Below are 21,377 nucleotides of genomic sequence, written 5' to 3' on the forward strand. Positions count from 1 at the left end.
TTGTCCTTGTTTCGATTAATGCCCGTAGCTGGGGGTTTTGGGTCGCTTCGTCAAGATTTGGTCGTCCGCGTAGGTCGATGCTCTAACTTTTTTTTTCCCGAGTGAAATTTTGCAAAGAGAGTGTCCACCGAAGGTCTGGCGGGAGCTAGCTTGGAGCAATCCTATTGGTTGACATGAGCCGGAGCGGAAGATTAGATCAGCCGGCTTCATGCAGGTCTTCAGATAGTAAAAAAAAACTTGACTGTATTAGAGTGATGAGCAGAATAACCTAATCACCTTGTAATAGTTTGCGTCAGCCTTTAAGATTAAATGTTTTCATTACCTTATGATGGAGTCACATGTTTTCTGCTGCCTCTTAGCATGGGTTGTGGCGAGAAAAGTCACGAACAATTATGGCTTTGACTTAGGCTTCAAGTGTCTAACTTATTTCGATAAGCAGGCTGCTCTCTTGTAAACGCGGTATACTTTTCAAATCAATTGCTGCAGACTACAGATATCTTGAAAGCCGATACAAGTGATAAGCAAATACAAAACTAAGCGAGGGATATCCCAATAACCATAATTATTCCACCTAAACTTCACACTGAAGCCAACGCCTCCCAGCAATAACACTTGCTTTCCAGCCCTTTTACCACATCTTGCCCATTCTTCAGTACTAGTCATCTTTGTCCGTCCCATTCATACACAGTTGACCAAGGAGATAATAAGCTAAAGAAAGGGAAAATAAAGACGCCAACGAAAATCTTGCTTATGCTGCATAACTGCTCTTTGGGTATCCGCCAGGAATGTGCAAGTTTGAGATAGTGTTATGGCTCTCGGTACGGTTGTTAACCGACGGTCGTGTAGGCATAGGGGTCTCATCTTCATCGTCTGTCTGGAGCAAAACTGAGTCACGCTCCGTGTACACTGATTCGGCCTTTCGAGTTGATGGCTGAGTCTCATGGGTCGCGCCACCATCAAGTCTAGGGAAACCCTCTCCCACTGTTGTTAAAGTGTAGTTGTTGACTTTGGCACCACCGTTAGCATTGCCGTTGGTATGACCGTAGTTGGGCTGCTGGTCATAAGAAGGTTGTGGCTCGTATGAAGCCTGCGGATAGCTTGATGTCTGATGGACATTTCCGCTCATGGCATCTCTACCATATAGTTCCTCTCGTGGCTCCATGGTGTAGTCGTTAGGCTGCTCATGGTAATGAGGCTGTTCGTTATTGGCCAAATCGTCGTTGTGCTCATCCTTACCCTGAGGAATCATAACTGGAAGAAAAGTTTGGTTGTGGCTCTGAGCAACATAATCCGACAGTTGAACGGGATGTTGCTGCTGCTGTTCATACTGCGGTTCATATTGCTGCTGTTGGTTGAAGGAAGTCGGTCCAGCAGGAGACTGGTTAACCGGCTCGCTTGTGTAAGGGTTAACACCGTCGTAGTGAGCCTTTTGGCTCGCGATAGCAGCAGCAGAGGGCATCTCATCCAAGGGGGTCTGGTGAACAGTACCGTAGTCCCGAGTCTGCTGTGATTCTCCGGCGGCCGGACCAGAAAGACCACCCGTGACGATCGGAGGTACCACGGGGTCCTTGTTGTCCTGGAAGCCAGAGCTTAAACTAGAAGGCGAATGAGGGGCCTGTAAGCCACGCTGTTTATTGACTTGGATATCAGATGGGAACCGCCCACCTGCTTGAGATCGCCGGGGGGTCGCTTCGTGTTGCCTTAATCCCGGGTTGGTAAATGATTCGGTATCAGCCGTGAAAGGCTCCTCGTCTTCGTCATCGACCAGTCCATCACTACTAACTGATCGTCTGGAAGATCGGCTGAGGCTTCTCGAATGGCTGCGTACGAATTGGCTTCGCTCCTCGGCGGTCTTCTCCGTAAGGGCCTTGATATCCTCATACCAAGCCATCATAGTATCGTGGCTCTCGGCACGGAATACCCAGGTGTGTCCACGGTGCATACCACCTGTTTGGCGACCCTTGAGGATGAACTTGTTCGACGAGCCACCTTCGTTGGAGTGTGATCCTACTTTCTGTTCTGGAAGATAAAGTGACATAACGGGGGCTTGCGCTTTATCCGCGGTCTTGAACTCGTGAAGATGCGTAGCAGAAAGTACATACCTATCGTCAAAGTTAGTCTCGTTCATTATTGCGCGAGGACAAAAACTCACCAGCCGGCTGTGTAGCTCTTTAGGTATTTGCTCTTCCGCTCCAGCAATCCGGCTCGAATCTCCTGGGCTGCCTCGTGGTCCTGTCCGGGGTAGTGAATCTGGTCCGGAGTCCTGAGTGGAATGCTCGGGTCCACAAACTTGTCATCGTGTGTCACAAAGTGCATCCATTCATGGTCCTTAGGCATGGCAATGGGGCCCTCTCGTAATTCGCCAATAAGGTTATAAGAGTTGTCGGCCTCTCGCTTGAGAATGCCGGCGTAAGCATTATAAGCCTTTTGAATCTCGCCGACGACAATCGCCTCTAGCTCTCGTCCCGAGTTTTCCAAGTTGAGGTAAGCCTGGTGCAAATAGTTCTCCTCATCCAATTGACGCTCAACTTGGCGGTCGACAGCCAGACGCAACAGGTATGGGTCTTGCTTGCCAGTTGTGGAAGATTCATCCAACTCGTTTCGCCCCAAGATATCACTGAGAGTCTTGACAGCCTTGCGAGTGTGATCCATCTCCTTATCGACCGAGTTTTTAAAGTCGCCTGAAAGATTCTTGATCTCCTTGATTTTTTGCTGAAGGTCACTTCGCAAACCAGTGAGCGCAAGAATTACATCCTCTTCAATGTCCTTGGCCTTGTTGGCTTCGAGGATGGCGTTCTTGTTATAATCCCTAAGGAATTGGAGGGCGTCATCTATGCCAGCCGACTGAAGAAAGCCAGGTGGGGTGGTAATGTTGTTGGAGACATTGGCGAGCTTGAGAAGGGACTTGGATCGGTGCTCGTAGTGAGTTTGAATCTCACGGAAGTATGCGATGAGATCCTTGAGCACCTTTCTCCAGTTTTGGAAACGGTTGGAAAGTGTTTCGGTTGGGTTGCCTGAAGTAGGAACCGGGCAGTAGAAGGCACTATGACCCTCATCATGGTCAGAGGAGGATTGCAGAGCAAGGCTCTTGACACTACCAGCTCTCATGCTGCGACGGCTGCTACTGCGCTTCATGCTTCCATTTCGGCGCACCGAATTCTTTTTCTTGAGAGTGTTCTGGCGACCCGGAAGCTGCTGGTCATCGCCACTAACGTAGCTATGTACCGAGTTGCTACGCTGCATGTTTGCGACGTTGGTAGAGTGATCAAATAGTAAAGAAGGTCCTCGCTGCGCTGCACCCCATTCCTCGGTGAAACGACCTGGCTGTCGCGACTGCGGTTGCGGTGCGTGGATCGAGTTTGAGAGGTGGTATTCGTCGTCGTATTGGGGACTTGAGTATGTGTGTGCGTTGTTGGCGGCAGCTGCAGGTGATGATTCTGGATAAGAATCTTGCTCGTGCGAGTATGTATAAGATGGTTGTTGGGGAAATGACGAAGGTTGAGATTGGGAGTGAGAAGAAGGTAGATCCATGGCGGAGGTGGCGTTGTTATTTCTCCTACGGTACGTCTGGGAGCAGTCTGAGCTGAGCTAAGATAATGGACTGTGCGAGACTAAAGAGAGAAACAGAAACGACGGACGGAATGGACCACAAGGAGATTGAGGACGACCCGAGACGGAAGCAAAGGCAGAGAAGCTGGAAACGAGCCTAGAACCTAAAACAGTCAATTAACTAGTGATCAGTGAGTGATGGTGCCGAGTGGAGGAGCACTGAGACTGAGGGCGAATCCGACAGGAGCCAGATTCAGAAAATCAGGGTGTTGGATTCGCGGGACGATGGTGGTGTTGACGCAATGGGCGCACAACTGACCGCTGGCAGGTGTGACGCTACCGAAACTAGAGGCCCGTTCGAGTGAGACTAGCGTCTTTTCTGCAGTGGAGGAACCTTCTGAGACAAATGATGATGTTGAATCGACGAAAGACGCACCTTGGTTCTTGGCTTTCTGTTTCGTTTGGTTTAATTGGATTTGTATGTACTGGAGCAGGACGAGCGGAAGCAGACAGCTTCTATTGTGGAGTAGAGATGTGAGAATCAGCGGGTAATTGATTGAAGATCAAGGGTTCTCTGTTTGTCTGTGTTCCACAATAGATCAAGAGGGATGGATGACCTAGATTCTAGTCGGTTGAAGCACCTGCGTTAGACCTTTACAAGTGGAAAACTCGGCACACAACTGAATCGTCTATACCTATAAAAAGAGCAAACGTGGTTACGGCCTGAGTCAACAAGTCATGAAAGTTGGTTTGGAGCACAGTCAAGATTTTTTGGCCCGTGATTAATGTTTAGTGATATTGGTTTGTGTTTGTTTATGATGGATGATGCAGTCAATCAACTGAATCTTGGAGGTGGAAGGGAGGGGGCCCGGGCTCGCCAAGAGCTTGCAGGCAGTTGCACCAAATGGGCTAGACGGTAGTACCCTGCCAGTACTTGATGGTACCAAAACCTGCTCACCTGAAACACCCATCGTACTCTGAGCTCAAAGTACTCATAAAGTCCCATTACAGCTGCTTTCAGCCAGTTTTATAGCGTCTTCCCCACCTGAGCATATGCTTGATGGACGTAAATGACGTATTTGAGTGCCACTCAAAAGGGCCCATCTCTTGGTTCTTCTGGTGATACCTTCAACCTAAAGCTGCAGCCCAACGACGATCGTCATTAATCTCCAGGTTTTGCCCAATCTTATGCACAGCCAATCCGCTTCACGTGTTGGCACTTTGTCCTTCGTTTTTCACGGCTCTATCCACCGTCGCCAGACGAAGCTGAGATCTTCTCGGCATCGCCGCCTTCCGGATCTGCAACTTGTTGTTTCAGTGCTTCGTCGAGGTTAATTAAATGACTTGCTTGTTTCAAACTTCGTGAGACCTCACAAGAGTAAAAGCCTTATTTATTACTATCGAAAAGAAGATTGCTTGACCACATCCTGTACAAGGGCTCGGATCAGCAATCTGTTGTTTGCATTTGATGCACATGTCTCAGTCTCATGCTGTTGCAATCCCTTGAAAAGCTGAGGTCTTTCTCCGCATTGGACATGTGGATCTTGATTTGCTCATCTTAAAAGCTCATGGAACCAGATCTAAGTTAATCTGGGCTGTGCAGGCCAGATCCCGGTTCGGCACTGTTGTAATGACTGCCGGTGACATCTGTCCAGTGAGGGATATTCAGGAGTTACCTAGTCCAAGATACCAACATGCTGCATGATGCATATTTTACTCACTTGGCAAGACGCACGAAACATTGCCATTGATTATCAAAACCAATTATCCATCTCTTGCAGGCTCAATCCTGATGCTACTCTTCATACACGGTTTCACACAAAGTGGCTTGCCGCAGTTTGTTTACAATCTCCCCAGAACCATGACTTTCAAGACCGTATGCTCTCATGACCAAAATCACCTAAAAACGCCGTGCCTGATGCTTTGTGTCCAGTGCGGTACAGTGCAACAGAAAGCTCCACAACGCCCTCTGTCGTCAAACCGAAAATCTCCCCTAGCGTATACGATAGAATCAACCGGCGCCGCCCCCGCTCGACGGGATGTTACTCCTTAAACTTCCTAACACGGAGAATAACGCCCAGTGAATCAAACTTATATCACGCTTCCTGCTCTGAAACTGGGTCAGCCGGAGGCCTCTCAACCGTCTTCATCCGTCCCCATCGGCGCGGTGGTGGCGCTTGAGGAGGCGTCTTCTTCTGTCCGCCGTTGACAAACTTCTGCGCGAAAGGTACACCATGGCGATGCTTAGGCACCTCTGGCAGCGGCTTCTTGGGCCTTGGGGCTATTGCAACACCCTCTTCTATCTCCGATTCACCAGCATCGGCCCCTTCGCCTGATCGACTTGGTGTTTGCACTCCCGGCTTCTCCTTAACTGCCGCGACATCGCTCACACTGACACTACTCGCGGTTTGCGATCGCGACAGGCTGATACCCAAGAATCTTCGCGCAACTTCGGCTTCGCCCGATACTACTGTAGGTGATTGCGCTTCTTCAATCCACTTGACCTTGGATACACGATCAACTAGGCGAAGTGTTGTATCATCTGCAGGTGCAAAGTGCACATTTTGAGATCCTCGGAGAAGATTAAGCACGCGAAGAATCTCATCCTGCTTATAGTGCGGTGGTTGGCTTAGTTGTGTATGGGCCAACAGCGGATAGAGCACCCGCAGGTAAGTATGTCTCAAGGATATTTTTTCATCCGGCAGGTCCATCAGGTTCCTGATAATGACATCCTGGAGTACTCGTAAATCGTTCGTATAGAAGTATTCGTATGTCGCTTTGTTTGTGAATAGCAGATACAGAAGCTTCAGAATGAGCAGCTGTAAAGAGGTCTCGGTTTCTCGGTTCAGGAGCAAGATGATATTTTCGCCAAACGTTCGAAATGAAGCACCATGAAGACTTAAGCATTTAACAATTCTGTTCGTCAGACGTGGTTTCGGAGCAGAGGGGTCCTTGACATCGGTGGAAGCAAGCATATACTGTTCGTTTAGAACAAGCTGGGTTCATATTAGCCATCATTATAGATAATAAAAATACTGGACTGCTCACCAGGACTCGAATGGTAGGGTAATGGTAAGGGTCATGCGCATCATCAGACAGTTCCTCAATCAGGGCAAAAAGGTAGTGGACGAATTCGTCGTCTACCATGGTCAAATCGTCAACTCGTAGTCGTTCCATACGTGACATCTCGTACATAAGTTGCAAAAGGAGTCGGTGCAACCGTGGATCCTGGCCCTGATCTCGGCGGCTATTGATAAGCTCCAACAGTCGAGGAAAGCAGGCCTCATTCACCATGCGAGGAAACATGGTATCATCTTGGCAGCCGTCGAGAAGAAGCAGACAAACTATGGCATGCAACGGCCCTGTCTCGTCTTCCTGCAGCAGACTATATATGATCTGGGTGCGAACATAGTCCTTATTGTCCTGGAACAAATTGCTGGCGAGAAGGATCCGCGCGCAAGTGACGACTTCATCCTGTGTTTCTTGATAACAGTCACGCAGACGATTGGTCAAATCTATCCAGTTGCGCAGGGCATCGTCGATCGTTTCGTGGGAATCGCATTTGCTTGAGACGCATTTATCTAGATCTGTGGCAATTGGTCAATTCGTGCCCTTATAAGTAGCATCTATAGACTACAAGCTACTTACCATTCCAAAGCTGCTCTCCATCCTCCTCATGAGGGGAAGATGTTTCTTCGAAATCTGCCATGATCCTCGCTTTGACAGGTGTACAGGGACCAAGGCATCGGGTCCTGTTGCCGGGGCTGGTGCTGGTGCTGGTGCTGGTGCTGGAAATGCGTGATGTGGATTTGATCGGCAGTATTGTGTTGAGAAATGCCGACGAGACAAGCAGCTGGCTGGCAATGGTTTCCAAGAGGAGATGCAGACACGGCGGTCATCTCCCACCTAAAGTTAAGATGGAGCAAAAATGTCAAGTCTGAGTTGTGATTGTGTTTCGAGAATTGAGGTGGCGGGGTCGAGACTGAATTGCTTCAGGTTAAGTCGTTAGCTGTACCGTGACGTGACCTCATTCAGGCCTGTTAAATGGTGTCTTGGCAAAAGGAACTACCCAGCGATGCAGCGACAACAGTTGTAGAGCACGTATCGGCATCGGATTGGTTACAACAGAACGGTTATGGATTCTTGCAAGTCTATAGAGTATCGCAACTGGTCGCAGTTTCTGTTACTATCTTTACTATCACATCGGAAGGAATTTGATTGAATACACAGGTTGTCAAGCATTCAAACCTCAGCATTCCACGGTTGAACAACAACCTCATAATCTCCTAAACTACTAACCATAATATTCCAAATTCATATATATTTTAAGTACCTTTTACGGGGTCCATCTTGGATCGGGGTGTTTCCACACCTTCAAGGGTATCATGGATACAAGTAAGAGCTTAAGAACAAGTCTATCGTGGGGACTCCTAAACACCAAACCATGGAAATAATTGCAGTAACCAATATCACCAGTTCCACTAATTCCAGCGGCACTATCGACGCTTTGAGGCGCCTGTTCTATGAAGTCTCCTCATCGTCGTAAATCTGAACCCTGGATGCATACTCTTTGATATTGCTCACAACGTAGTTTGTAATCGTGTCACCTTTGCCGCTCGCTACCCGTAACAGCAACTCGTTCAGGTTGTATCGCCCCAAGATGTCAACGTGGTCGGCCGTACGAGGTCCTCCTCGAGGGTTGAAGCGTTCTGGCTCGTGAGGCATTTCAACGACTGTAACCTTGACGCCTGCTGGGTTGTAGCGTTTCATATTCCAGCCATGATTACACATATAACCTGTACTAAGAAGGTTCACGGTGCCATCTCCCTCGCCCATGACAACGCCGTGATCCACATCTCCTTCTGTATAGCCCGTATCTATTGTAATGTTGAGGTTGGTCAATGATGGCTGATCCGGTGGTTTATAGAAGTACCCTCGCTCAGTCGGTTTGCCAACACCGTAAAAGCAGTAGATCTTGAGGCTAGGAGCAAGCGGTAACCGCGTCTCGAGAGGATTGATCCACTTCTTGGGATCATGCTCATTGGCCTCGACCTCATCTATGGAATGAGCAATACCCCGAGAGTAGCTGCCCTTGATCTGATCTTGATACCAGTCCTCAGTTGTGTTGAGCAAATAGGACACGCCTTCCTCGACAGTAAAGTTACGATCAGGCGTTGTCCAGTTTGAACCGACCCTGAAATTTAAGAGGGATCCGTATGAACGGTTCTGGCCTGGCCTGTCGTCTGGAGCCCAGGTCAGGTTGCCCCATACAGAGTTTCCGCCTATGGGCAACATGGAGGATATCCCGGGCATGCCGCGGAAGATCTCGGCTCTCTCTTCTTTGCTCAAGAACTTTTCCAGTCCGTAAATAGCGAACGGGTTCAGTTGAGCTGTGTCGCGCATCTCACCAGAGAGCACAGCAGTCAAGTCTTTGACTGCTCCGAGCATGCATCCACTGATGTTGATCCAGGCCTCAACGTGACGCTCAACCCAGTCTGGTCCACCGCGCCCACCTCTTTCTGATTGCACCCAATGGAAAAAATAGTAAAGGACCTGGCTCCCCATGCTGTGAGATGCGAGAACAACTTTCTTATCCTCAGTGGCCACCGCAACTTCGATATGCGATTTTAGCCGAGTAAAGTAGTGGTCCCGTACCTCAAGGTTGGGATAGGACAAGCGCCAATCGTAAGCGGCCGTGAACGAGTTTGTTGGGTCGTAACCGATGGATGCGAGATTCTCGAAGATTTTACTCCAGATCCAATATCCCGTGATGAAGAAATCGGTAGCATCGAAACCTTGGGCGGCCCTCAGCTTTACGTTGGGTGGATCGAGGCCTGTCCTCTTGTCGAGCATGACATGCTTTTTCCAAACTTCCTTGTCCATGACCAAGGCTTTCATCATTGTCCAACTGCCCCAAAGTCGCTTTCTGAAGTAGGGTTTCGAGATATTAGCCGTACCCCATGACTCAAGTCCCGTTGAGATGACACCAGGTATCATGATCATAGGATGGTGAACTCCTAGACCCTCGGATCGAGCCTTTTCGCCAACAGAGAATGGCTCGTACGATTCGGCAATGTCCCGCTCACCCTGGACAAGATCGCGCATATCCTTTACCAAGCCAGCAGGCAGAGCATCCATCAAGTTGTCCATGGACAAGTCGGTGAACTCGGGGAGGTCGATAAGATCATTGCTGGAAGCGAAAAATCCGGCGGCTATAATTCCAAACAAACTACCAAGGAAGAAGACGAATGTATTGCGGCGTTTTCGGGTCCTGGGCACGGCATGTTGAACAACTCGAACGTGTGTGGTCGGCTCAGCCGCTGGGCTCTCTTCTCTCGAAGTGTCACCAGCATCGGCGCTGTCGTTATTTGTCACATCTTGGACATTCCGGCGTCGCAGAGCGGACTTTCCCATGGTGTCGACTGAAAAGCAGGCCTCTCGGAGGCGCTGTATGGTTCAGTCTCTGGTTGGGGAGGGGAAAAAAGAACCTCGACCAGACTTGTTAGGTAGAGGAAAGGTTGGTGTTTAAGAATTCTTGTACTGTACGTAGCTATGACGCCCATAAAGAGTTGGCGCGTGCTCTAAAACAAAAACCGGGGTCTCGATCCTGAAGTGTCTCATTTATTGGCGGCATTTATCTACGTACACATGTATTATATATGTTGTCTAATGGGTGGAAGGGGGTTGATGTTTAGTCCGAGGGCTACTGCATAGATTAAACAGTTGCGCCATGTTTGATAGTTGCGACCAAATATCACATGAAAATAAGTACGTCTTGGGACCTGAAGGGAGGGAGTTCGGGCATCGGATCGAAAGGACATGCCGGTGGTTCCTGATAGGCAGGAACCTGGCGTCAAAGCCAAGATAAGGCCGGTACTGCAAGGGGGTTAAACTACCGACGGGATTATGCGAGAGCAAAGGAACTGAAGGCTTTTAGACGAGTCAGAGCGAATCATTGCTTAATGCCACTTGGGTGAGTGTATCTTGGAGTTAGTTGTAGAACGTCACATGCTCACGCATATGAATCCTACAGGTAGGTATCTAATATGTAAAGATGCCTATGGAGTTGGAAAAAATCCAGACCAACATACCCTGCTATTAGTGCAGCGCTTATATCGGATCATGGATCTTGAAGCAATGAAACCTAGCCCACCCACAAAGATAATCGTGCGAGTCTTTGGTCTCGACTTGAGTGCACAAATAGAGTGCAGTAATTACCCCGCCTCCCCCTCTACATAAACCTAGAGTAAAAAGCTCTAAAATAGCCTGGCTCTGCAGACTGCAGCTGTAGGTAGCGAGGCGGGCAGAGCCCCTCCACTACCCCCCTGCCAACTTGCCCGTCCATCCACCAGACCAACTGCCCTGCAAGCCTTGCCCTCGTGGCCTGCCGCTTGCATTGGACCGCTAGCTATCCGTAGGATGTTGCCACTTCACCCCCCAAAACGACGACGCCTAAATTCAATCTCAAGATCTTCCCACCTTCTTTTATTGGCTTTTTATAGGTGACTCTTGCCGATCTGACCTCAACCGACATCTTCTTCCATCTCTCCATTAACAACAAACACCTATAACACAAATCACCCCTCAATTCCTTTCCTCAATCCCTCGACTCACCGATACCGGGCTGAACTCCATTTCCACCTGCCCCTCTTTAAGGTATCAAAAAGTCGACATCCGGTTTTGAACCTCCAACATCTATATCTAAGATCTTATTCCACTCAAACATCATCCCAAACTCAATCTTTTTTGTCACAAAAATCAGTACTAAACTCGGACACTACGTCTGAGTACCTCAATCCACTTCGAGAAAAGAACCCTTACAATCCCATGGCCACTACCAAACCCGAGAATCTCCCTGGCGAATTACGCTACGTCCAATACGAACATGCCCTCGAAGCTCAATATTTACCCGCGATCCGGGCCTTGATCTCAAAGGACCTGAGTGAGCCTTACAGCATATATGTGTACCGTTACTTTCTATGCCAGTGGGCACATCTCTGCTTCATGGTCAGACTGATCTCTTCTTCATGTCAAACCTCAGCTATCTAACAACAGTTATCTAGGCACTACACCCAGTCGACTCGTCCCTCATTGGTGTTATTGTGTGCAAGCTGGAAGTCCATGCCTCACACTCCAATCCCACTCGCAGAGGCTATATCGCTATGTTGGCTGTTGCCTCCGACTTCCGTGGTCATGGCATTGCTACAACCCTTGTTAAAAAGGCCATTGACGCCATGACAAAACGCAATGCCGATGAGATTGTCCTTGAGACTGAGGAGACAAACGTTGCCGCCATGCGACTATACGAACAGCTTGGTTTTCTGCGCACTAAGAAACTGCACCGCTACTACCTTAATGGGAACAGCGCATATCGGCTTGTTCTGCCTCTCAAATACATTGACCTCAACGCTGGACCAAATGACCTTCATATTATTGATGTCTAACTTAGTTCTGCTTGGGTGTTCTTGTTTTCACGGAGTCGAATCATGGAAATTCGGTGGTGGAAATGTTTGAATACCGTGGGCCGCGGTCAGCGACAGCATTGAGCGCTATGTGGAATTATTCTCATGTCTATTATTGAACAGCTGGAGTTTGGTTTATCAGGTATGATGTTTACGATGATACGATTTGTCCTTTGCTTTTCTCACACCCCATCACTCAAACCCTGAGGTATCTATTGGCTGTTACCTCTTGTTCTCCTCTCTGTACTTGGATGAGTCATTTGTTGTGTGTTGTCAGGTTTGAAAGATGTCAGATGATTTATAGATCGACGCTTTCAGACCCCAGGGATTCCCGGAAGACATTCCAATGTACGTATATGCATCTATCGATTTGTGTCAGTCTTGCTTTTACGGCAGCATAAGCACATCAAAAACATGACTCACCTGGCTTATAGTAGATTGGTCTTCCGCGAATCTCTACCAATCGGAGCTCTCGCAACCTCTGAAGGACTCTTCCCACGTCGGCCTTGTCTGCGAAGTCGGCCGTGTACACGCAAATGAGTCGATCTTTGCGAGAATCCTCGTCGACTGGTCGAGGAGCAACTTTTGCTGCGATGCCAAGCTCGTTGTTGGCTGTTGCTTTTGCGACAATATCCCACACATCGTTGACCTCTGCTGGCGGGCAAAATAGCATCCACTAATGATATTAGTCGGCTGATATGACGGGCTTCTCTCCATTCATACCTTGCCAGCTCTGACTCTAGCAACATGTGCCAAGTGTAGTATATCACCCGAAGCTTTCTTTCTCTCCGCATTGATCTCTCTCTCCTGCGCTGCAGAGACTTTTCTGCTTCTTTGAACGCCCTCGATGAATTTGGACAGAAGCTCCAATCTCTCAAGGCCGCCTTCCACGACAAGCTCAGTTTTGCTGCCTTCTTCTTCGGGGGCTTCATCTTCGTTGCCCTTGCTGTGCTGATTCTGGGCCAAGGATTTCTCCACACGGGAGATATACGGGTTGCATATGTAGATCCAGGGCGTGTCCTCTGTGATGTCCGTTGTCTTGGGTGGCATACGTGTGAGAAATTCGTCTACAGTCTCGGTGAGCTGCCACGCATAATGCACCCCGGCGTAAGGATTGTGGAGATGGGATGTGTCTGCATGAATGTTTTTGCGAGGAACTGGTCTTCCAGGACTTTGCTGCTGCTGCAGCATCCAGCCTTGCACATCGAAATCTTGTACACGACGGTGGAGGTCCATAACGGTCTCGTCGCCCCCTGCGTTGACGAGTCAGTGAATAATAAATCGACGGAATTTGGGTAATACCGTAAAAGTCAGAATCATCGGAGTGATCCATGGTGTTGATATATGAAATATCAACCAGAGGTGGAGGAACGATGTTACTGTGCGATGACGATGGTGGAATTGAGTTTGGTGTTTGTGGGCAAGAACACAAACTGGAGAGCGAATGTCAAAAATTAAAAAGGATTTGTGTTTGAAAGAACTGTAATGTCCCCTTGATCCGGCGTATCCGTCAAAGATAAGAAAGAAACAAGTGAAGCGCGTGTTGACGTAAGAAGACAAATCGTCTACAGTCTGCTTTTACCTACCCCAGGTCAGGAGATGGAGTCGCAAAAGCAAGTTCGCGTCGATGAAGCGCTAGCCCGGCAGTTAAGCTTTCAATACCCTGCAGCAACTCATAACCCTGCAATCAAAATCAATTAATTGGCTGCTTTCCATGAAAGAAAACAAAAATGCACTGGGTTTGAAAGTGATGGAGCATGGCGTTTTGTTGTTTAGGCTCGTCAGTTTCTGTTGACCTAGGTCGGTAGTCCAAGTAGTAACATTGAGTTGAGTGGTGATATTGCCCCAATGAGCCTCAACCCATTTTGCAGTTGGAGAGGGGCCCCCGCCATGAGAACCCCATTTCTATCTCGACGTTTTGTTTGCATTGATCTTCCTAAACCCAGCATCTATCTTCATTAGCCCCGAAACAAACGTTCGATGGATGATGCAAAGATCATATCTTCAGAGGTGTCCTTAACCTTGGGCTTACCTCCCAGCTGCATTCAGTTTTGCCCTGCGTACCCAAAATTGTTTGTAGTGGGAACGTACAACCTTGAAAAGAACGAAGATAATGTTCAGGAGGGCAACAAAGATGACGACGGTGATGAGCGCGTAACTGCGACCAAGACATCGCAAAGCCGTAATGGCAGTTTGCTGGTTTTCGAGGTCGATGGTACTAAGCTGTGAGTTTCTTTGTCATGCACAATTCCTCATCGAAGTTGACAATTGCATAGCCATCTAGTTCAGACCGTTTCACAACCGTCAGCAATTTTGGATCTTCGCTTTCACCCATTCAAAGACAAACAAGATATCCTGGCAGTGGCATCTAGTACTGGGACACTAGCTGTGTTCAAGCTGGACCCTGCACAGAACTCTTCAGCACCCCTACAGCACATCTCAACAAGTCGATGTGAAGACATTGGAGAGGATGTTTTGTTCCTGCAATGCAACTGGCACCCTGGGATTTCCAATGTAATTGGTGTAACAACATCGACGAGCTCTGCGCGACTTTTGCACTTGGACGAGGGGTACTGTATCAAAGACTACACAGAGCTGAACATTGCCAATTCGCTCGAGGCTTGGTGTATTGCCTTTTCTTCAGGAACACCTGCTTCAACTGACGAAAAGGCACAAGTTACAGCTTATTGCGGCGGAGATGACTCATTGCTCCGCTATACATCCTCTGTCTGGTATCCCAATGACTCTGATTCGCCTTGTGAAGAGCCCTATTCGCCCATCACTATCAAAGGAACACACAACGCAGGAGTCACAGCAGTTCTCCCGCTCTTTTTACTCACCAAGAACAATGGAAGAGTTGTTGTGACAGGCAGTTACGATGATCATCTGCGAGTTTTCATTATAAACGACCTGCACGAGACGTATGGCATGAAAAAGGTCGAGCTGGTACTTGAAGAGAACGTGGGAGGAGGCGTTTGGCGTTTGGATCTTGTCAAGATTCAAAAAGATACAGACTCAACTAAGATCAGAATCCTTGCTTCATGCATGCACGCTGGTGCAAGGTTTATCGAACTAAAGGTTAAGCAAGAACAAGACTGGTCGTGCAAGGTCCTGGCAAGATTTGAAGAGCACAAGAGCATGAACTATGCAAGTGATTTTGTGAGGGGTGATCAAGCGGGAGAGACCTTGTGGTGTGTGTCGACTAGCTTCTATGATAAGCTGCTTTGTTTTTGGAAGTATGAGCCATAATTTGGCTTTTGTTTGTAGAATAGTCTAGAAGATGGAAAGTTCTTTGTACTTTCAACGAACAAACACTTGTTAACCAATTGTAATTTCGTATTTAAATTCCAAATCTCTATCCATGCTCGTATCGTAAACTAAGGCTGGTAAACGAAATAGGACTGTGGCATGACGATCCTCAACCCCTCATGGACAGTGATGTGGGCTTGAGTGAAAGCATACATATCTACATCTGCAACTAGAGCTGCGTTACTCTTCTATTGTATCCATCTCTCAGCCTTGCAGCTTGTTTGGAGATTTGCCCCCCTGCAAGACGCCCAGGATCTAAAAGGCGCCTACTGTAGGAACAAAGGACCCCAACAATAAGTGATCCATTGACGACCCATCTATCTGTAGGTGCCACTGAACACGTGCATGGGGTATCTTTAGCTACAGGGTGAAGAAATAAACAAGCATTAGCAAGGCGAGAGCTGGAAGAAATGAAAGTATATCAATGCCTGAGAGAGGAGAGAAGATAAAGACAGGTGTCAGGGTAGATTAAGACAGATGCAGCTTTATTTACCCCTTTCATGTCTCCTATTCATCTACAAAAGCTTCTAATAGAGCTCTTCTTTGTCAGCTGTTAATGCGCTGCGAGATGAATTGTTTCACAGCCCCGCCACCAATGGAGGGTCCAGATAGGTCTGCCTCAGGGTCGTTAGGTGCATGAGGGACAAAATTAGTAGATCAGTGTGTGCTGTTTGAAAAGGACTTTTTACCTAGGCTATTTATTTTGTGCACTAAAGCTAAAAGGTCAACTCTTCTGTTACCCACTTAGTAGGCACTAGTAGGCCCGTTCTCCAGCTCACTGGATCTTAACTTGACCTACTCTTTCGGCTCTTTCCTCAGCCTGAGAGCTCTCAATTTTAGCCCAACACTTTACCTACCTACCTCTCTACTACTATACATACCTCTCTGTACCGTTAGCTCGCCCCTGGGAGCATAAAAGACGGAATTAGTAGGTCACTTTAAACTACTTGGATCAGACTTCTTAGGTTGCTTATTTTTGTAGCCCAAAGCTTTGTTCCTCTTATCAAACTACATATTAAAACCACAGTCACTTCACCTCCCATTTTGCTCCTCGTCGCAAACGAACCATCGCTCAGGCCCTGTGTCAACATAACAGTAAACAGCAAGCGACGAAACGAACTGTCGAATAGATCTTCCCAACTATTGTTCCCTATCGAGACATGGAAGCCAACGGCAGCCTGATGTCGTCTGGCGGTGACTCGGACGTCGTTGCCAGAATGCAGCAGGCGCTCGAGATCGTTCATAACCCGTACGCGACCAGCGGCGATCGTAGAACAGCCCAAGATTATCTGGAGGAAGTCAAAGACCACAATGAAGCGCCAATGCAAGGCTTCAACCTCGCCTCCGACAAGTCGCAATCCCCCGTCGTCCGACACTACGCTCTCTCTTTGCTCGAGCATGCGATCCGATACCGGTGGTCCACCTACACCACAGAACAGACGGAAGCTGTGCGGCAATGGGTCTTGAGTCTCGGCCAGACCGTCGCGAAAGAAGACCCGGCTTATATACGGAACAAGACAGCTCAACTTTGGGTTGAGGTTGCCAAGAGATGCTGGGGCGCAGAATGGATGGATATGGACTCTATGCTGTACCAGTTATGGGAGGTTCCTGACTCAGCTGTTCACAAGGAGCTTGTCATGTTTATCCTCGAGAACCTTTCCGACGAGGTCTTTACCGGAGACGACTCGGTCGTGGCCATGCGGGAAGGTGTCCTGAGCAAGGCGTGCGTTGAGATCTTCACTCCTACCTCGGTGCTGGTCGAGGCCTTTCCCAATCGACAACCCGGCCCACCTGTGCGGTATGGCGATGACGGTTGGCTGAGCCGTCTGTCCCAATTCTTGAGCTACTGCCTGAACGCAGCGCACAGCGATAACGATGAAGTCAAGCTATGCATACACAAGGGTTTGTCTGTGTTCCTCTCGCTCATGCCATGGGCAATCCCGAAAGCAGTCTCTTCTGCACGCTGTGTCGAAGTTTTGTGCGCTGGTCTTGCCTCGTCGCATGCCTCCATCCAAAAGGTAACGTACACCGACCTCAGGGTATCAGAAAAGTTGGCCGCTGGAAGCATAAAGGACGAAATGAGTTGGTCAGCTCATGCTACTTAGACTAGACTTCTTAGGCTGTTTCTTTTTGTACCCCGAGACCCAGGAGGTCAACTTTTCATACGAATGACCAAGTTCTAACTAACCATTTCTAGGCTGCGCTGGAAGCCCTCCATGCTCTCTATTGCAGAACCAATTTCAACGATGACGAATTTCGGGAGCTAGTAGCCCCAATGTACAGTCACGAATCAATTAACCTGTGCAGGCGACTCTTCGAATGGTCTGCTGTGGATCCCGAGGACGTTGATGAGGACAAGTATCAGACACTCAAGAAGTTGTCAGAGGTATGTAGAAGAGCGGATTGCGCCAACGTTATACTAACCAGCCTCGACAGATGCTCTCATGCCTCGGTGATTATTTTGACAGGAAATACGCTAAGCTACCCGCTGAAGCCGCCAAGGACGAGTTTCTAGGACTTTTGGTCCAAATCGTGCAACATCAGAGCTTGATGGTATCGATTCCGGTCCTCGTTACCTGGACACGACTGCTCAGTAACCGTCTGATTGGCCCTGGCGAGCATGTCTCTCCTTTTATCCCGCCCCTTCTAGAGACATGTAGCTCAAGACTGGTCCGATATGAGAACCTACCAGAGGATACTCAGGATCCTACTTTCCTCTATCTGATGGAGGACACAGACACAATTCCCGAGCGCCACGCTTTCTTGGGCAATTACCGCCGGTATAGCTCCCAAATTATCGAAGCCGTTGTCCAGCTAAAGCTGGTCGACGCAATCCCGCACATTCTCAACCGTACCGAAGAATTATTACAGCACCTCTACGATGATCAGCCTCCTCTGGATAAGCAAAGCTATTTCAAACATTCCATGCCGGTCTTACGGGTCGATGCGCAATTCACTGTTATCGAAGCCACACTCAAGGGATATACCAAGTGGCGCAAACACCGTCCTCAGGAGCATCAGCAACATGGCCCAGAAATGGAGGCGAATTTGGAGACGTGGTGTAATAAGATACTTGAAATGACATTCGAAGACCCAATGATCAGGAAGCGAACTTTGCAGCTCCTTGTCTACTTCTCCACGACTGCTCTCAACAAGAATGCTACCTTCATGCTCAAGGTTTTGGAACACATTTTGCTGACATGGCCGGCACTTGAGCCCGAGTATCGCGCTTTCAACGATGCCATCAAGGACCTGCAGGGTGAAAGTATGGTTGAGCTACAGCGATTGGCTTCAGAGATGCCAGACCATCTCTTGGTAAGTAATCTAAATATCCGATAAAGACATATGTTAACAGTCCCACAGGGTGTATACGACCAAATCGAAAACAAGGTGAACGAAATGATGTCATCCGGATCGCTCGACGAGAAGCGCTCTATTGCTTATCGTAGTTTTCTATTCATCATCATGTAAGCCCTTTCTTTCCCCTGAATGATCAAGCAATTCGCTAACCTGTTGATAGACACCGAGCAACCGGCGTTGGTGCAGATGCCAAGATTCAAAAGCTTCGCGAATTCATTGACCCTGTGAAGGCGCAATGGCAAGATGAGAATGTTCGAAACTCTTTGAAGTCATACGGCAGCTTTTGCGAGCTTTTGGGTCTGGACAAGGCCCAGGCTTACATGGCCAACCACCGAGCCCATGAGATCCATGACTGGGGCACTCGTGAGCTTGATGCTGAAGGACTCGCTCTTCAAAGCGAGCTCGAAGAACGCCTCAAACTTCTCCCACTTCGATCAACCAAGAGTTTCCTGGCGTTTTCAGTTGAGAGACTCGACAAGAACTCGGATGCGTTCAAGGCTTCGTATGCGCTCTGGGAAGATGGCTTCTCCAACATTTTAGCTGATCTGCTCGAGTTCCTGAGCTTTGCACACGCTTGCCATAACCCTGACAACTGGACTGGTTTACCCAGCGAGATGCGATCAACAGTCAATAGAATACTCAGCGATCGATTCTGGCAAGCTGGAATTTCCGAGGGTAGCAAGGATGACTTTTACGCACGTGTCATGGATAAGAAGAACACGATGGAGGGCCTCGCGTCAACTATTCGTGGATCGGTGCGCTTTGTTAGGGAAACTGCGTATGCAATCATCTATTGCATGAGCCGCTTGGAACGCCAGTTTTATGGCTTCCAGGGACTCTCCGCGCCCCTTTCCAAAGCCCTCTTTGCAGATTCAGTCTGGTTGTCCACACACCAGCAAAGCAACTTGCTGAATTTGGTTAGGTACTTGGTTGATGACTGTCCTGTTGATTGCCGAGAGCACTTCCTCCCACAAGTACTCGCCGCATGCTTCCAGCAGATGGATGCCAAAATCAACGGCGAATGGGACAGGATGGAACGTCAACAGCAAGTGGCTGCAGATGGTGAAGCGGGTCTGAAGGAGGAGATGAAGGCCGAAAGTATCCTGCGTCAAGTGACCTACACCGCGGTGTTAATGGTGGCCGACTTTCTTGACCCAACAAAACTCAGTAAGTTACGATGCCTCGAGACCTCTCAGACTGGTCATGCTAATGGTGGCTCAGATGGACCGATCGAGGAGGGTACTTCAGACTCCGACCAAGCAAAAAACTATCCAACCCTTCGCAGGTTCTGTCTCACTCACCATGAGGTTGTGGAGCCACTGCTTGTATTCTGCGCTCATGGAATTCGAATGCGGGACACTAGGTGCTGCAGTATGATCCTACGGTTGTTCGTGTCGCTGGTTCCTGAGTTTCATCTCGTGGATGGCCAATTGCCCAAGTCAGTGGCACAAAGCCCTATGGAAGCACATCTTGCGTCGGATAAGTTCCCTATTCCCTCTTCAATTTCGTCGGCTATTCGGGAATACATCTCGCTTGATGTGCTGAAGGCCTGTATTACGTCGTTTCATGAGCCTTACTTTGTGGAACTCCAAAAGGACTTGGCCGCATTGATTGCGGCTATTGTTGTCTACTACAGTCCCATCACATCGACTCCTAGCGATGTGCTGCTCTCATTACCCAATGTGAGCGAGTCAAGTCTTGAGCGTCTATCAACGTATATGGCCAAGCCCGGTGCTCATACTCGCCAGCAGCGAGCCCTCGTGTTGGATCTTTTGAAAGATCTCAAGGGTGTCAGCGTATCGGAGATGGGAAAGCTCCCGAAGAGCAGTGGATTTGAGGGCTCCAGGGGCAAGAGAAGCAACAGAAGCAAGATGGCGCAGCAGTTCATGAACGATCCTGAAGGGCAAAATGCGACGCGAGCAGGTATGAACGTGGCTCGTCAGTCGACGCCAGATGGGCTAGAGGGAGTCTCTAACCTATTCGAAGGGTAAAGTTGTGGGTGGAAAAGGAAAGGAAAAGGAGCCTATTACCTGCACAGATGGGACTATTGAAAGAGGATATGGTTACACAAAAGAGAGGGAGAGGAGTAGAAGCTTATAGACCTCAGCCTCCCAAGTCTTAGGATATAAAAATAAATAGCTTGAGATATCTAGTCCAAGTAGTATAAGCTGACCTAATAATATTGTCTCTTATGCTTCGAGCGGGCAATTTTTCTGATATCTTGGTTTCTTTTTTGTATGCATATTGACGTTGTTATCACACCATACTTGATGTCACGCTCGGCGAGGCCGGTTATGTCGCGCATTGATATCGTGTTTATGGATACAGCCATAGCCAGCAATCATCAGTTCATTTCCTCATTTCCTGTTTAAGACAATCAATTTGGGGAAATAATCCGAGGCCGGTCAGCGTCTTGACCTTCCTGTGGTTTCACAACCGGCCCGGCGTTTTAGTTGACCGGCACGCCTTTTCCTTGGATTGAATAGCCTGCATCTCGAACCTATGTGAGGCCGCCACCCAGGTAATGATGCTGATATCGAGTGATACCGGGGAAAGCATCCGAGACAGCTAAAATGGTAAATATTGGTAAGATTCTTGCGCGCGACTTGGGCTTCATTACCGGCGGTGGCAGTCTTTTTCCACCAGCATCCCAGACTTCCTTATTGGGAGGCCTGGAGGTGGCACAAGATACAATTA

The 21,377-nt window shown here is 48.6% G+C and overlaps 7 protein-coding genes across 7 annotated transcripts; 3 read left to right on the forward strand and 4 right to left on the reverse strand.

The window, feature by feature from the left end:
- Positions 1-748: 748 nt before the first annotated feature.
- EDB82DRAFT_480948 (uncharacterized protein) lies at positions 749-3,531 on the reverse strand (the record flags this gene model as incomplete). The annotated part of the gene is made up of 2 exons (XM_025725002.1): positions 749-2,102; positions 2,153-3,531. 2 exons carry the CDS (start codon positions 3,529-3,531, stop codon positions 749-751), a joined length of 2,733 nt encoding a protein of 910 aa, XP_025593643.1.
- A 2,092-nt stretch (positions 3,532-5,623) lies between these two features.
- EDB82DRAFT_339406 (uncharacterized protein) lies at positions 5,624-7,425 on the reverse strand. Its single transcript, XM_025725003.2, has 3 exons — positions 7,198-7,425; positions 6,598-7,136; positions 5,624-6,545 (listed from the first exon to the last, which is right to left on the reverse strand). The coding sequence occupies exons 1-3, from the start codon at positions 7,256-7,258 to the stop codon at positions 5,646-5,648; spliced, it is 1,500 nt and encodes a 499-aa protein (XP_025593644.1). The 5' UTR covers positions 7,259-7,425; the 3' UTR covers positions 5,624-5,645.
- A 645-nt stretch (positions 7,426-8,070) lies between these two features.
- EDB82DRAFT_530336 (Lecithin:cholesterol acyltransferase-domain-containing protein) lies at positions 8,071-11,083 on the reverse strand (the record flags this gene model as incomplete). The annotated part of the gene is made up of 2 exons (XM_025725004.2): positions 8,071-9,996; positions 11,072-11,083. The coding sequence occupies 2 exons, from the start codon at positions 11,081-11,083 to the stop codon at positions 8,071-8,073; spliced, it is 1,938 nt and encodes a 645-aa protein (XP_025593645.2).
- A 293-nt stretch (positions 11,084-11,376) lies between these two features.
- On the forward strand, positions 11,377-11,993 carry EDB82DRAFT_435572 (acyl-CoA N-acyltransferase; the record flags this gene model as incomplete). The annotated part of the gene is made up of 2 exons (XM_025725005.1): positions 11,377-11,556; positions 11,613-11,993. 2 exons carry the CDS (start codon positions 11,377-11,379, stop codon positions 11,991-11,993), a joined length of 561 nt encoding a protein of 186 aa, XP_025593646.1.
- A 145-nt stretch (positions 11,994-12,138) lies between these two features.
- On the reverse strand, positions 12,139-13,770 carry EDB82DRAFT_339938 (uncharacterized protein). Its single transcript, XM_025725006.2, has 4 exons — positions 13,314-13,770; positions 12,735-13,264; positions 12,435-12,687; positions 12,139-12,373 (listed from the first exon to the last, which is right to left on the reverse strand). Exons 1-4 carry the CDS (start codon positions 13,342-13,344, stop codon positions 12,285-12,287), a joined length of 903 nt encoding a protein of 300 aa, XP_025593647.1. The 5' UTR covers positions 13,345-13,770; the 3' UTR covers positions 12,139-12,284.
- Positions 13,771-13,991: 221 nt separating this feature from the next.
- EDB82DRAFT_530339 (uncharacterized protein) lies at positions 13,992-15,260 on the forward strand (the record flags this gene model as incomplete). Its single annotated transcript, XM_025725007.1, has 2 exons — positions 13,992-14,236; positions 14,288-15,260. The coding sequence occupies 2 exons, from the start codon at positions 13,992-13,994 to the stop codon at positions 15,258-15,260; spliced, it is 1,218 nt and encodes a 405-aa protein (XP_025593648.1).
- Positions 15,261-16,068: 808 nt separating this feature from the next.
- Positions 16,069-20,854, forward strand: EDB82DRAFT_516573 (armadillo-type protein). The gene is made up of 6 exons (XM_025725008.2): positions 16,069-17,338; positions 17,518-17,706; positions 17,757-18,635; positions 18,684-18,787; positions 18,841-19,847; positions 19,902-20,854. The coding sequence occupies exons 1-6, from the start codon at positions 16,481-16,483 to the stop codon at positions 20,669-20,671; spliced, it is 3,807 nt and encodes a 1,268-aa protein (XP_025593649.1). The 5' UTR covers positions 16,069-16,480; the 3' UTR covers positions 20,672-20,854.
- The last annotated feature ends 523 nt before the right edge of the window (positions 20,855-21,377 follow it).

The sequence above is a fragment of the Fusarium venenatum genome (genome assembly GCF_020744135.1).
Source record: "Fusarium venenatum strain MPI-CAGE-CH-0201 chromosome Unknown EDB82scaffold_4, whole genome shotgun sequence".
NCBI classification, from domain to species: Eukaryota; Fungi; Ascomycota; class Sordariomycetes; order Hypocreales; family Nectriaceae; genus Fusarium; species Fusarium venenatum.

What these genes read in the sequence shown, in the direction of transcription:
- EDB82DRAFT_339938 (XM_025725006.2), bottom strand. Translation starts at nt 13,344, where the DNA reads ATGGATCACTCCGATGATTCTGACTTTTACG. An exon ending in CTAGAGTCAGAGCTGGCAAG is followed by an intron (nt 12,688 to 12,734) that starts GTATGAATGGAG and finishes TAATATCATTAG; the next exon opens with TGGATGCTATTTTGCCCGCC. An exon ending in ACCAATCTACTATAAGCCAG is followed by an intron (nt 12,374 to 12,434) that starts GTGAGTCATGTT and finishes ACAAATCGATAG; the next exon opens with ATGCATATACGTACATTGGA.
- EDB82DRAFT_339406 (XM_025725003.2), bottom strand. Translation starts at nt 7,258, where the DNA reads ATGGCAGATTTCGAAGAAACATCTTCCCCTCATGAGGAGGATGGAGAG. An exon ending in TGGAGAGCAGCTTTGGAATG is followed by an intron (nt 7,137 to 7,197) that starts GTAAGTAGCTTG and finishes CAATTGCCACAG; the next exon opens with ATCTAGATAAATGCGTCTCA. An exon ending in ACCCTACCATTCGAGTCCTG is followed by an intron (nt 6,546 to 6,597) that starts GTGAGCAGTCCA and finishes ATATGAACCCAG; the next exon opens with CTTGTTCTAAACGAACAGTA.
- EDB82DRAFT_516573 (XM_025725008.2), top strand. Translation starts at nt 16,481, where the DNA reads ATGGAAGCCAACGGCAGCCTGATGTCGTCTGGCGGTGACTCGGACGTC. An exon ending in CGCATGCCTCCATCCAAAAG is followed by an intron (nt 17,339 to 17,517) that starts GTAACGTACACC and finishes AACCATTTCTAG; the next exon opens with GCTGCGCTGGAAGCCCTCCA. An exon ending in AGATGCCAGACCATCTCTTG is followed by an intron (nt 18,636 to 18,683) that starts GTAAGTAATCTA and finishes ACAGTCCCACAG; the next exon opens with GGTGTATACGACCAAATCGA.